Here is a 13,411-nt window from a genome sequence, read left to right as displayed (position 1 = left end):
GGAAGGCAATGATGCCTTCCACAACTGTTAGGGCTCCGGCTGCAGCCCCTCTCCTAAGAGAAGATAACTTTGTATCTTTTATTTTAGATTCAGAAATTTCAGGCCAGGTCTCCAAACAGATGTTCAACAGAAAACATAAACACACACGTGGCCTCTCGCTGGCAGGGTGCTGTGTTGGGGCTTTGGCGTTCCCCTCCTCTCCCCAAGTTTCCCAGCACCAGGGTTAGGGCAGGAAGGCCGAGGCCCCGGCAGGTACACACTGCAGCCTCAGGCAGCACCAGTCAGTATTTCCGCTGCCGGGGGAAGAGACTACTCCCTGAGGACCGCAGTGGGGGGCTGGCGGGGCTGGGGTCCCCTGAGTCCAGGCTAAACAGGTCCCTGCCAGTACGAAGGATCTGCTCCTCCAGCTTCTTGTGTCGCTTCATGTCCGAGAGGACTTTGTCCAGGCGGGCTTCCCGTTTCTGGCTCCGGGCGGAGCTTCCTGGAGAGGGAAGGTGAGAAATGTGGAAGGGGGTGAGGCCACGTGCACCTGCCTGGATGCTACTAACCACTTGGGGAATTACCAGGGAAGACCTGGCAGTGGAGAGCAGTGCAAAGGCCCCAGGGTAGAAACGGGGAGGTCTGTTCAAAGAGTGTAGAGAGCTGGGGAGACACGAAAGATGAGGCCAAAGAAATGAGGTGGAGGCCCTGATAAGGGGTTTGGATCTTATTTTATTTTTTGTATTTTTATTGATTTCAGAGAGGAAGGAAGAGGGAGACAGAGATAGAACCATCCACAATGAGAGAGAATCATGGATCGGCTGCCTCCTGCAAGTCCCCCACTGGGGATCGAGCCCACAGCCCGGATGTGCCCTTGACCGGAATCGAACCTGGGACCTTTCAGTTCACAGGCCGATGCTCTATCCACTGAGCCAAACCGGCTAGGGCATTTTGGATCTTATTTTATTATTTTTATTTTTTAAAAATATATTTTATTGATTTTTTTACAGAGAGGAAGGGAGAGGGATAGAGAGTTAGAAACATCGATGAGAGAGAAACATCAATCAGCTGCCTCCTGCACACTCCCCACTGGGGATGTGCCCGCAACCAAGGTACATGCCCCTGACCAGAATCGAACCTGGGATCCTTGAGTCCGTAGGCGGACGCTCTATCCACTGAGCCAAACCAGTCAGGGCTTGGATCTTATTTTAAATGGAAATGCCTTTGGAAGCCTAGGTGGGGGTTGGATTCTCTCTCAACACGCTCTCCCCAGCAATGGAAACCTTTGGAGGATTTTAGACAGAGAAGTGACATGATTTATGTTCTAAAAGGATCATTCTAGTCACTCAGATTGGAGGCAGAGAGATCAGTACGGTGCTAATGCAACTATCCAGACAAGAGATGGTGGCTTGGATGAGCGGATGGTGTTGAAAGTTGCAGATGAACTTGGAAATGTGGAGGCAGAGCTACTGGACTTGCTGCTGCTGGCTTGAATGTTGCAGTAAGAGAAAGAGAAATCAAGAATGGCTCTGAGGGTAAATTCTAGGAAGGCATACAGGGTGAAAATTGGGTCCGGTTAGGAGACGTACACAGGAGTATAGGGGTGTGAACCTAGATAATAATGAATGACCAGGAAGACCTGGACTTCTGGGGAGAATGGAGAGAAAGGAAATGGGAGCCATGATAGAATTACCTGGGGAATTCTCTGAAAGGAATATAGGGTTATCGATTTAAGCTGAAAGGATGGCACCCCTGTGTGCATGCGCTCCCCTGCAGCAGCAAGTTGCAGAACAACCAAGGCACCAAACAACGGCCTCTTTGAGAGTCCCTTTTGGGGTAAGTGGGAGCAGAGCCCTTCACCTCCCCCCACTCGCCCCTCCCTCTTGTCAGTACCTGGAGTGCGTCTCCGGTCAATCAGGGAGTCCTTTGGTGTCATTGGCTCATCATCAAAGTCAAATTCTGTGGGCACGTGCGGTCTGAGACAGGTGGACAACGAGTGAAGGGTGAGGGTGGTCTCCCCAAACACACCCACTCCTGCTCTCTTCCCTCCCTCCGTTTTCCATGCTCCTGAGTCCCCCCACCCCCATCCCCTCGCCATTTCCTCCAGGCTTCAGGGACCAACCCAAGGACAAGGCATAAGGGTGTGCCCTCACTTTTCCTCTTTCTCCTCTTTGGCCTCGGGCTCCTCATCGGATCTCTCCTCTTCACTCTGAGCCTCAGGAGTGGGTGGCCGGCGGGGCAGGATCTCGGCCTGAAGCTCCAGGGTACCCTGGGCAGCCAGCAGTTCATAGAGCCGCTGGATTTCGGAGGGGGGCGGCATCCAGGACTGCCCATCGGCGGGCAGCTCCACCTCCTCATCGCTGCAGGGCACGCACCAGTCCTCGGAGTCTGCCTGGGCACGCTCTTCCCCCTCAGCGCTGGGGGCTTCTCCCTGCACCTCCTCGACCCCAGACCCCTCACGCTCGGCCTCCTCCCGGCCTCCTTCCCCCTCTTCCTCGCCTCTATTGGCCGAAGCCGAAGGGCCTGCGGTATCTCCCACGGCCAGAGCCTGGAGGCCGGAGGTCACTTCCCCTTCTTCAGACAGAGGCGCCGCCGTGGTGGCCACAATGTCTCCATGACCCCGGACAAGGGACATAAGCCACTAAGGAAGGAACCCTGGGGGGATGATAGGTGAGGCAGGATTCCTAAGCTGGGGGCCCCTGTCCCCCGGGAACTGGGCTCCCCCGGGGTGTCCCTAAGGATGTCTCTCCAACCAATCGGGCTCCACCAGCGATCCCTGCGACCAGACCGCCCGTCCCCGGGAGGGGGCGCTCAGCTTCCTCCAAGGCCCCCGCCCACGGATAGGGATCCGGCGCTCCGAGTTCCCGGGCTACGGCAGAACCCGCTGCCCCGCCGGAGCGCTCTGCTCGCCGGCACACCGCCCCTCTCCGCCGCTCGCGGAGCCGCCACCTCCGCCGCCGTACGCACCTGGAGCTCAGCCCCGCCGCGGGCGGCGCAGGGTCGCAGTACGCAGGCGCAGAGACGGCGCGGCGGCTCCACGCTAGTGAAGCTGCTCGGGAAGGGGAAGCGGGAAGCTCGCACATGCGCAGGCGGGCGCTTGGGCTCGACAGGCTTCGCCCGCAGGAAAGATGGCCGTCGGCGCGGTGCGGGTGCGCACTACCCAGTAGGTTCGCCCCCAAAGAGGCAGTACTTGCGCACCCGGTGGCGGACCAACGTGAGGACCAACTGAGGCTGGAAGCGAGTTTCATGCAGTCTCCATTTATTGGTGTTTCAGACTCATGCAGCATCCGGCATACAAAAAGGGAGAATTAGTTTAATGTATCCTTTTTTTGTAGACTTTTAGTTTTTTGGTGTGTTTTTTTCCCCCCCATAAAACAAAAACCCGCTAACTCCAAACCGCGTTATAGCTCGGTCTCTGCCTCCCTAGCGGAAGATCGCGTGCAACACACTTCCCTCCTCTTAGAAAATAAGTATATAGCGCCCCGTCCCTCCCTCGCTCCTTGAGGCTGGTAGCTTTGGTCCTATTTGGGGGGTTCTTTCGTTACAAAGCACGTGAGTCACCCCAGTCCTCGCCTTTAAGAAACTAGCCGACTGGGTTAAAAAGCCCAGGTGGGGCAGGTCAATAAATTAGGGCCGACCGGGGAGGGGCAGTAGCTGCACCCCTCCCTTCTCCCAGGTGTTTGGAACTGCGCTCACCACTCTGCACAAGTCCCCAAAGGAGCCCTGGCCGGCCAGCTCTGCGACCCCGTGGCGCCCCGGAGGCATCCGGACCTGGGTCGGACCTGGGTCGTGCCAACAGAGAACAGCCCTGGGCTAGAGGGTCCTCTCCCGACATTGCTGCCCTTTCCCAGCCTGATCTAAGTGCTGGAGTTTTTGCAGAATAATCAGTGACAGCAGAAAAATCAGAGGAGAGGACCCTTAGGGGAGGAAAGGATGCTGAGGGGAGATGAGGCAGGAAGAGGAACAGGGAGGAGGGTGTGGAGAGGGAGGGAGAGATGAGAAAGGAGAGAAGGAATAAAGGAATGGGGGAAGATGGCAAGACAATGAAAGTTGGGGGTGAGTGGGGGTGGAGACCAGGTTGGAAGTGCAGGTAATTTGGGAGGTTTGAAGAAGTGCAAGTCGGGAGAAATGCAGGGAGGCTGAGAGCGAAGAGAGTTGGGAGATGTTCAGGGAGGTTTCCAGAAGTGCAGGGATCGGGAGGCCCAGAGGCCGGGCTGGCTGCAGGCAGAAGTGCAGGAAGACTGGACACGGTGCAGGGAGAAGGGAGGCCTACGGTTGGCAGAGGAGCCTGGCAAGATGCAGGAACAGGAAAGAAGCTGTAAACAAGGCTGCTCAGGCTCCCTTGGTCCCTATGGGTGCGGGCCTGGGCCATCGATTGGGCTCCCGGCAGGGGAGCAGGGGAGGGTGGGCCCAAGACAGCTCCCAACAGGAAGAAAAGTCTTGGAGTGCAGGGCAGAGCCCCTCACTTATACACTGTGGAAGAGGAGAGGGAGGGACCGAGAGAGAGACAGTGGGGGGGGGGGGGGGGGGAGACAAGGAGAAACAAAGGACAAGTAGGGGAGACAGACAGGAGAGAGCAGGGGCAGGGGGTTAGTAAAGCTGCCCTTGCCAGCCCTTCCATTCCTCCCGGCCTGTCCCAGACCCCACTCACCGCCCAAGTTGATGACACAGGAGGCGATGATGATGAGGACCCCCCCTACCAGCGCCACGATGCTTAAAAGCTTCGCCACTCGACCCAGACGCTGGGCCCCATCCACATCCCCCTGCTGCAGGCTGTTCCGGGACTGAGGTTAGGGTGAGGAGTGGGGCATCGTGGCCAGGGCAGGAGAAGCCAGCTCAGCACGGATCAGGTGAAAGTCATCCAGAGGAGATAGGCCAGCCCGTGGTTAGGGAGGAAGGAGAGTTGGAGAGACAGAGGGAGGAGGGCATAGGTCAGCAAGGCTGTCTGTGTGAAACATGGCTGGCCATCCCTCCCACCTGAAGGAGTGGGGCCATAGTGGCTCAGAGGGTGAAGCCCTGTAATTTGGAAGCGAGATCCATGCAGAGGGAAAGCCAGGCTATTCTGGGGCTTTGTTCCAGTGCAGGTAGTGGGGAGCCACAGCAGGCTTGGGCCAGGGTCTCGTGGGGCTCACCATAACGGCATAAGCGAAGGCCACGATGTTGACAGGCCACATGGGGCAGAAGCAGGACAGGATGGCGAGGATGATGTAGTCGCGAGGTTTCTGGGTGCCTTCACCCCCCTCTACCCCAGATCCTGCTAGCTGGGAGCTGGGGTGGCGGCTCAGGCTACCTCGGGGAGATCCTGGGTGCCCACTGTGAGCCCTTCCTACTCGGTCCTCCTCAACAAGCTGCTGCAGCACGCGGGGGGGAGCCCCATTGGCTGGGGGGGGTTTTGTTGAGGGTGATGAGTGAGGCTGGGGAGCTGGACCCTCTTCCCCATCGCCAGCCTGCAGGGGAACTACTGCCCCATTCTCCTGCTTTTCCCCCACACTCTCAGTCAAGACCTCGGGGGTGGGGTCCTCCTGGATAGGGGGCTCCGTCTGAAGGGCTGGCTTGGGAGTGGGCTGGGAACCTGACTGGAGGTCCCGCTGGGGGGTGGGCTCTGAGGCTGGCTCACGCAGGCCCGCAGGTTCCGGGTCCGACCCCTGGTCGGCAGTGGCCTCTTTGCTCGTTTCTGGCTTGGGTGCTGGCTCTTGGCATACTTCTCTGGGCCTGGAGTTGGCCTTTGGTTCCCCTCCTGGGCTTGAGCTAAGATCTTTGGCCTGGGCTGTTTCTGGGGCCCCTGTTGGGGTCTCTGTGATTTCTGGAGCCAGCCCAGCCTTGGCCTCTGAGTCCACAGGGTCCAGAGTGATGTCTGGACCTGGCTGCAGGGCCTCTGGCTCCGCTGGGACCTCAGCTGGGACCTGGGGAGGGCCAGTTCCAGCCTCAGAATGGCCAGGCCCTTCGCCCTGGGTCTGGGGACCCTCCTCTATCCCCTTTATCTCAGAGACTTCAGAGCTGCTGGCTGCCATCTTGTGATGGGAGAGGTGAGAGGGCCTCTGTGGGGAGGATGGAGCAGCAGAGACAGCAGCAAATCCTGGAAGAGGAGGAGATGAGCTTGGTGTGAGGAGGGAAGAGACAGCTCTCGGCACTGCAGCCTAAGAGGGTTATGCTCCTGTCTCGGCGCCAGCCTTGGGCTGCCTCTGAGGAGAGGAAGAAAAGTTGGGGTTTCCTTTGCCTTGGGGTGGGACATCTCTGGGGAGGAGTGCTCTGCTCAAATTCTTCTGCTTGGAGAACCCTGGGAAGATTAACCCTTTGTAAGCAGGACCCTCCCCATGGTCTTTTCCTGGGTACCCCCAACAAGATCCAGCCTCCCAGATCCTAGTGGATGTTAAATCAAGCTGTGCAGGCACCCATATACTCCGACAGGCAGACTAGGCAGAGGGCCCATACTCACATTCCACTCCCGCATCCTCCCCTACCTGGGCGCCAGTGGGTGCGGTTTTCTTGTTGCGTGTTTGGGGCGCAGATGCTCCCGCTCCTCCCAGAGGGTCCTGGGCATCTCCTCTGAGCCCCTTCTCAGCCCCTCTCCCAGGGATCCCCTTGTCCCCGGGGTGCCCCCGGCGCCTCCTTCCATTGGCTTGGCGCGCCCAGCACCACCAGCCAAGAGGCCATGCGCCCGTATTCCTGTGCAGTGCAGCCCTCCCCGGCCTCTGCAGTCCGTCCTCTCCTACCCGCAGCCTCAGTCCATCCGTCTCACCTCAACGCCGGCCTCCAGACTGCTCCCGCCGCCGCCGTTACAGCAGCCGCAGCCCGGGAGGGAGCGAGTCAGCGAGCGAGCAAGGGAGGGAGGCGGCGGGTCTCCCCTCCGCTCTGCTCATCCCCTCCTCTCAGGTCGCTCTGCTCTTCCCCTCCTCTCCCGTCCCCTCCCCTGCGCTCAGCTCTGCTGCCGCACGCGCTGCCCCCGCCCCTCCAGGCCCGCCCAAGGGAGCCACGCGTGCCAGGCCCGTGTTACCCAGGCAACCGGCTGGGGGACCACTCGCGCCAGCTCCCTGCTCCTTCCCACGCGCACCTCCTGGGGGTATCCCCTTCCCAAGTCCCGGGCCCCTCCCGCCAACGGTCACCGGGGTTCCTGGCAGAGGCAGGGGGTTGGGTGAAGCGGAGAGGGATCTGCGAAGAGGCAGGTCCAGGGTGAGAGGAATACTGGGTGGACGCACCCCTCCGAGCGGAAAGAGGGGAAGGGAGATAAGGCAAAACTTGGGGAGGCTGCAGGGTGGGGTTTCAAGAGAAGGGAGGCTGCAGAGTCCCTCTACTTCAGAAGCAGCCGCAGAAATTGGTACTGGAAGGCTCAAGGGTCCCTGGGAAGGAAAGCAAGGACCGGGAGGGAATTACAGGGGGCAGGGCAGAGGCCGCAGGGGCAGTCTGGAACAGTAGGAAGGGGCTGGGGCAGAGTCCCAGTGCAGACAGGGTGGACCTTGGCAGGAATGAAAGGGACAAGTGCGGTTTTTCTTCTCAGCCCCACTGCTCGTAGCCCTAGGGTTCAGACTTCCCAACCTTTCTGCAGCCACATCCTCGGCCATCACCTCAGGGCCTTAAGGATGTGTTAGTATTTGGCTGGATTCTAGCAACTGTTTGGGTTTCTAACCCAAGCCTCTTCAAACCTGCAATAGCTGGCTATTCTGGGCCTGTTGATTGGGTACCCCCCACTCCCACCTCTGGGAGGGAGGAGCCAGAGCTGCAGAAGGCAGAACGAGGATGCAACCCATCGCAGGCCCAAGAAACCCCTTGGGGGTGGGAACAGGGACTTTGGTGAGAGCAATTCATTCAAGCCAGAGCCAAGTTTTTATTTAAAATTTATTGTAATGGGATCCACGCCAAGAGGAGGGGGTGAAGGGTAGGGAACATGCAGGGGACACAGGAACACGATGACATGGCCAGGGCCACAGCTTCTATCTTGGGGGAGAGGGATAAAAAGGCCAGGGCTGGAGCTGGGGTGGAAGAGGAAAGGGGGAGACACTGCAGCTGCCTTCCTCCACCCCCAGGCAGCACCTCTAGTCCCTGGATCTCCCATTTACCCTGGCCTCCTGAAGTTCCATTTCTTGTCCTGCCTCTGGCCCAAGTAGCTCCTCTTGCTCCCCTTGACTTGTTTTCCCCTGACAGATTCTTGAGGAGTATGCTTAGGGCCTGACCCTAAACAACCCGCCTTATGAAGGTACAAACCTTTGTCTTCCCTGCTTCTGCCCCTTCTCAAATCTCACCTTTCCCCCTCTCTAGGACAGAATCTTTGATTCCCCTCCTTTCTCTCCTCCCTCCCCCTGGAAAAAAAAAAGCACCAACTCCCCAGGGAGGGGCAGCAGACAGTAGGGGGGGACTGGAAGGAGAGCAAGAAGGACCATCAAGGGAGGAGGCTCACAAATCCCTGGAAGGGCAGGGCAGGGGGTTACAGAGAGGAGAGGGGTGAAGGCAGTGGCCGCTCCTGTCCTCTGCCATCCCTGCCCACTGTCCAGGGGGCTTGAACACAACCAAGGGGACAGGTGTGTGTGGGGTCAGGTCTGATAGGGAGAAGAGGAGGAGAAACGAATGGTTAAAACCTAGTGAATTCCCCTAAGAAAACATCTCTTCCTCCTTTCCTTCAGGAGGCTCCTTGGGTGGTGGGGGAAGCAGTGAGGAGTTGATGGGAAGAGAGGAGGGGGAAAGGACACCAAGGGACTTTCCTCCACTCTCCCCTCTCCCCCTCACCAACTAGGAGTTCACCAAGGCTGGGAGGGAAGTGGCTGAGAGCTCACAGGCACCCCCTCGGCCCCAGAGAGGGAGCCCACAGCTGTGGGAGGGGCTGCCACTGATGCAGCTGCTGCTGCTGCTGCCGCTGCTGCCGCCGCCGCTGCCATTGGACAGACCTCACCGGTACCTGCATGGTGAAAAACATCAGATCACAGCGCCATCTGAATGGCAAGAGCCTAGCCCTTGGCCCCAGACTTTCCCAGACTCCCTCCCCTGGGACACAGCCGTTGCTCACTTCCTGTTTGGTCCCCAGAGGCTTCGGCCTGCATCCTTACCCAGTTCTCCTAAAGGGCCCTCTCTGTTCCCAGAAGTCTCCCTAACCTGAGTGATAGATGGACATCCCTGGCCTTCCTGAGATCCCCTATTGGGCCCCTTGAGCCCCCTTGTCCCACACACACCATCTCCCCCAAGCCATGTCCCACGCCTTGCCTGGTGGGTGCGGGGGGTCCCCCTCAGCAGGTGGGCTGTGGCTGGGGGGCATCTCCCGGGACAGGGGGGGTGGCCCCCCCTAGATGGGTCTGCATGTGGCCGGCCAGCTGGGCAGGGGTCTTGCAGTGCACGCTGCACAGCTTGCACAGGATGCGGTCAGCCCGCGGGGCCTGGAGCCCATGGTCCTTCACCGCGTGGATGCGCAGGTATGCTGCCGTGGTGAAGCCTATGGGGGGGGGGGGGTGGATTGGGATTGGGGGATGGGGTCAGCCAGGTGGAGACCCCAGAGACGGGGTTATTCTCCTAGGCTGGGGACACTCCTCAGATGGCCCTGTCCTCCTCCCACATCCTTGGTAACCTGGGGCCAACTACTCTGCTGGGGCGGGTAGGTCACAGCCCCACCCTGAGCTTCGGTCCTAGTTGAGTAATGTCCGCTCCTTGGCATTGGTACCCAGAACCCATTCTCTGTGGCTGAGGGATCTCTCCTGGGGTGACAGGCCACTGATTCCTAGCCACTTGAAGGGCTGACCCTCAGTAGAGACGGCTGTGTCCCCTCCCTCCAGTGCCCATATAGTCTCAGCCCAGTCATTCAGTGAGTAAGCAAATCTGTTTAAAAGCAGCTTTCTCTGCTACTGGGGCAGGGTGCATGCTTGTTAAACTCCTGCCATGTGCTCCACTGGCCGCAGGAGCCGAAGATGAGAAACTGGCTGCACAGCTGAAACCTTGTCTCTCAACCCTGGGGCACTGGCGCTCTTGACCATTCCTTCCCCAAACAGCCATGTCCCATTCCCATCCTCCCCACGCACACCCAGGTGACTCTCTAGTAGAGCATCTCTTCCAGCCACGACCTCTTAGAACTTAATGATGCTCAGTGGTCCCAATGTGCTTCATTTGCTTCCTAGAGGGCTCTACATGCCACGAGCTCTCAGTTACAGCACCTTTAACTCACATCTGTGAAAGGGCCTCTGGCTGTCCCCACCCGTTGTCCCTGGCCCTCCCAGCATCCCTCAGCACGTACCTTTGTTGCAGAGCTCACAGACATGGTGAGGGCCCTGGCTGTGCACCTTCATGTGGTCCGAAATATAAGCCGAGCTCAGCATCTTGCCACATACGTGACATGGCACCTTCTCTTCATGTCGTACTGTGTGCGCCCTCAGTCGATCCTTCGTAGCAAAAGCTGCCTCACATTTCTGGGGAAGGGGGAGGGGTGTGGGGGGTGTCAGGAGAGTTAAAGCTTCAGGGAGTGGGGAGAGGGGAACAAGAGGTTAAAGGAATCAGAGTCTTGGGGATCTTTGATCTGTAGGAAATGGGAGTGAGACGATGAGGCCTTGAAGAAGGGATGAGAAAATGGAGTGAAAAAGCAAAAAGAGAGAAAAAGGGGGTCTGAGAGGCTGAACTCAGACAACTACAATGAGGATCAAAATCATGAAAACCAAGACAGGAAGAGGGCCTCCTACCTCACATTTGAAGGGCCGTTCTGTTGAGTGCACTTGTCTGACGTGACTGTTGAGGTGATCCGGCCTGGGGACACGTTGGGGATGGGGTTAGGCCCTGCAGTGTAGAAATGCCCCCAAATCTGCCTAACCTAGTACAAGAGACCTTTGAAAGGTCCCTGCATTTTCTCCCAAGCCCCGGGGCATCCGAGTCCTAGTTAGGCAGGAAATCCCTCCCCTGGAGCAGGGCCGCCTTGTCCACGCCACGCTTTCCAACAATCCTAAGACCCACCCCCTTTGCTAAGTACCACCCCCTGCTCCCTGGTAACCCAGAGAGGCTTTTCTCCCTCCTCCCTGGGAGTGGCTCCCAGTCCCCATCCTCAGAAACCTCCTCCCTCCCCACCAGCCAAGGCCAGGCCACCTCCATCGCAGTCCCTCCCTCCCCACGGCCTAGGGAGCGGCCAAGGCCTGGGCCCCGTGCACACCGGGCCCCGTGCACACCGGGAGAAGCTCTTGCCACAGTGGGAGCAGTTGTAGGGCTTGTGCACAGCGCCGTCATGTGAGCGCACGTGGTAGCTCATGCGGTCCTTGCGCTTGAAGCGCTGTTGGCACACAGGGCACTGGTAGGGCTTCTCGTCGGAGTGCGACAGCTTGTGTCGGTTCAGATGGTAGACGTCGCGGAAGGCCTTGCCGCACATCTCACAGGCGTGGTTCTTCCGGATGCGCTTTCCCGAGGCGGTTGTGGTCACTACACCACCGGCTGCCACTGCAGCCGCTCCACCGCCTGCACCCGCTTCTCCCCCTCCTCCGCCGGCTCCGCTCAGTTGGGGCACGCTCAGGAGGCTCAGGGGCACCATAGTGGGCATCTTCATAGCACCCGACGGGACCCGGCCGGCCTTGGCTCCCGTGTGGATGGCCTCGTGCCTCCGGAGGTTGTAGCCGTTCTTGAACTCCTTGGCGCACAGAGCGCAGATGTAGGGCCCCTTGCTCTTTGTCTTCTTCTCCAAGGCAGATGCAACCGAGGCCACGGCGACCGTCGAGGTTGGGGATACGACGGCGGTGGCTGCGGCTGCGGCGATGGTGGCGGCAGAAACAGGGGGCGCAGCCTCGGCAGCGGTCGCAGACACCGGTGGGGCCGGCGGAGGGGGTGCGGGCGGCTGCTTCAGAGCCGCTGTGTCCACTGTGGAAGCGGCGGCCGGGGCTGGAGGCGCTGCAGCAACGGCAGCGGCGGCGGCTGCAGCGGCGGCAGCAGCAGCGGCAGCGGCGGACTCCTGGGCGGCGGCGAGAACCGGGAGCAAGTCCACCTGGAGGGGCTCGGCCGTCGGGGCCTGGGGCGTGGGTGGGGGCGCCGGCGCGGCCTGCGGAGACAAGACACCATGTAGGCCGCGGCCGTGGGTTGGCGCCCTCCCAGCCTGGCCCGCACTGCCGGCCCCTACTCACCTGGAATGGACTCTGGGCGCAGCCCTGGGAGGCAAAGAAGCGGGACTGGAGCTCAGCCCCGACCTGCAGGGGGTTCTGGGCGTGACCCTGAGGTGGCGGGAAGGAGTTCATGAGGCCGCCCACCCCCCGGGAGTCCAGGCCCAGCACGGGGAAGGGGGGGGCCAGCAGCGTGCAAGGGAACACGGGGAACATGGCCTCGGCCACGGCGGGGTCCCTGGGGCTCAGCGGGGGCCGGGGGCGCGGGCCGCGTGGGGCCTGGGCTCGGGGCGCCGCCCCCAGCCGGCCAGGCTGGGCCGCACCGAACGCATGGCCCGAGGGCCGCCCCGCCGCCCGCGCACCCCGGCCGGCGGGAGGGAGGGAAGGAGGGCGCCTGGCGGGCCACGGAGCGCAGCAGTGATGGTGGGGGCGGGAGGCCCCGCGGGGCCAGGGACCGGGGGCGGGGGCCCAGGCGGCAGCGGCGGCGGTTGGAGCCTGGTGGGGCGGGGTGGGGGGAGCGAAGGAGCAGCCTCGGCCCCCGCCACGCGCGCGCCCAGCCGGCGCCTCGGGGAGGGCGGGGGAGGGCGCGAGGGAGGGAGGGGGACAGCTGCGCGCGCACCGGGCGCGCGGAGGGGGGGTGGGACGGGAGGGAGGGCGGGCGGGAGGGGGTGTGGGAAGGGGGGGTGGGGGCGGGGGGAGGGGGTTGTTACCTGGAAGATGAAGCTGCTCCAGTTGCCGGGATCCATGGCGGAGGGAGGGAGGGAGGTGGCTCGTGCTCACCCTGGGGCGGGAGGAGGAGGAGGAGGCGGCAGTGGGGGAGGGGGAACCCAGGGAGGTGGTGCGCGGGGCTGGCGGGAGGGGGAAAGGAGGAGGAGGGTGGGGGGAGCGGAGCACACTGCGCGCGGGGAGGGCGGGCGGGGGGCGCGAGGACACACAAGAGGCTGGAGCGGGCGCGAGCTCGAGCGCGCGCGAGGCCAGCGGGAGGGGGAGGTAGGAGAGGGACTCTGGCGGGAGGAGGGACTGGAGGAGCCGCCCAGCAGCCGGAGCCGTCCCCAGCGCGAGACCCCTGAGACGGCCGCTGATTGGCTGATGATGGCGCAGGTGGTGGGCGCGCGGGAGACGGTGGCTTCTCTCCCCCCACTTAAAAGATTTTACCCCCCCTCCTCCCTCCGCCGGCTGTGGCCGTTATTTCGCGCGCACGCGCACAAAACCGCTGTCGAGGAGCGGGCGAAAAGGGGAGCGCGCGCCAGGGGCACGGATAGGGCGGAGCTAAACTCGAAGCGCGCGCCCGCCTAACGGTTGTTGTCCTCAGGCTTTGGCTTCAGCTTTTTGTTTCCAATGGGCCACCGTCCTTTCCAGCTCCAATAGTTTACTCACAAACCTGTGCTGCTGCA

At 61.1% G+C, this 13,411-nt stretch overlaps 3 protein-coding genes across 7 annotated transcripts; all 3 read right to left on the bottom strand.

Annotated features, from left to right (window-relative positions):
• Window positions 1-64: 64 nt before the first annotated feature.
• PAGR1 (PAXIP1 associated glutamate rich protein 1) lies at window positions 65-3,058 on the bottom strand. Its single transcript, XM_008152836.3, has 3 exons — window positions 2,133-3,058; window positions 1,873-1,955; window positions 65-481 (listed from the first exon to the last, which is right to left on the bottom strand). Exons 1-3 carry the CDS (start codon window positions 2,612-2,614, stop codon window positions 282-284), a joined length of 765 nt encoding a protein of 254 aa, XP_008151058.2. The 5' UTR covers window positions 2,615-3,058; the 3' UTR covers window positions 65-281.
• Window positions 3,059-3,897: 839 nt separating this feature from the next.
• Window positions 3,898-6,005, bottom strand: PRRT2 (proline rich transmembrane protein 2). The gene is given in 5 exon segments (XM_054714141.1): window positions 3,898-3,915; window positions 4,068-4,133; window positions 4,135-4,193; window positions 4,631-4,763; window positions 5,112-6,005. Coding segments are annotated over 5 exon segments (1,155 nt in total). The 5' UTR covers window positions 5,991-6,005.
• A 1,772-nt stretch (window positions 6,006-7,777) lies between these two features.
• MAZ (MYC associated zinc finger protein) lies at window positions 7,778-12,838 on the bottom strand. Of its 5 annotated transcripts, XM_028127513.2 has the most exons (7): window positions 12,728-12,838; window positions 12,042-12,128; window positions 11,103-11,959; window positions 10,626-10,689; window positions 10,187-10,358; window positions 9,169-9,394; window positions 8,805-8,866 (listed from the first exon to the last, which is right to left on the bottom strand). In XM_028127513.2, exons 1-6 carry the CDS (start codon window positions 12,761-12,763, stop codon window positions 9,192-9,194), a joined length of 1,419 nt encoding a protein of 472 aa, XP_027983314.1. In that variant the 5' UTR covers window positions 12,764-12,838; the 3' UTR covers window positions 8,805-8,866; window positions 9,169-9,191. The 5 variants fall into 5 exon arrangements, with proteins under 5 accessions (XP_008151055.1, XP_008151054.1, XP_027983314.1 ...); XM_008152833.3 differs by lacking the exon at window positions 9,169-9,394 and having other exon boundaries at window positions 7,778-8,866; window positions 12,728-12,837; XM_008152830.3 differs by lacking the exon at window positions 12,728-12,838 and having other exon boundaries at window positions 12,042-12,544.
• Window positions 12,839-13,411: the final 573 nt, after the last annotated feature.

The sequence above is a fragment of the Eptesicus fuscus genome, chromosome 4 (assembly GCF_027574615.1).
Source record: "Eptesicus fuscus isolate TK198812 chromosome 4, DD_ASM_mEF_20220401, whole genome shotgun sequence".
Classification (NCBI taxonomy): Eukaryota; Metazoa; Chordata; class Mammalia; order Chiroptera; family Vespertilionidae; genus Eptesicus; species Eptesicus fuscus.
Note: the sequence above shows the minus strand (reverse complement) of the source record. Positions and strands in the feature narration are given on the sequence as shown.

Bases quoted from the DNA above. Each gene is read 5' to 3' on its own strand.
- PAGR1 (XM_008152836.3), bottom strand. From the start codon at position 2,614: ATGTCCCTTGTCCGGGGTCATGGAGACATTGTGGCCACCACGGCGGCG. The intron at 1,956-2,132 runs GTGAGGGCACAC...CACCTGTCTCAG, and splicing joins AAAGAGGAGAAAGAGGAAAA to ACCGCACGTGCCCACAGAAT. The intron at 482-1,872 runs GTACTGACAAGA...TTCCCTCTCCAG, and splicing joins TGACCGGAGACGCACTCCAG to GAAGCTCCGCCCGGAGCCAG.
- MAZ (XM_008152830.3), bottom strand. From the start codon at position 12,233: ATGTTCCCCGTGTTCCCTTGCACGCTGCTGGCCCCCCCCTTCCCCGTG. The intron at 11,960-12,041 runs GTGAGTAGGGGC...TTGTCTCCGCAG, and splicing joins GCGCCCAGAGTCCATTCCAG to GCCGCGCCGGCGCCCCCACC. The intron at 9,395-10,186 runs GTACGTGCTGAG...CCCCCCCCATAG, and splicing joins CTGTGAGCTCTGCAACAAAG to GCTTCACCACGGCAGCATAC.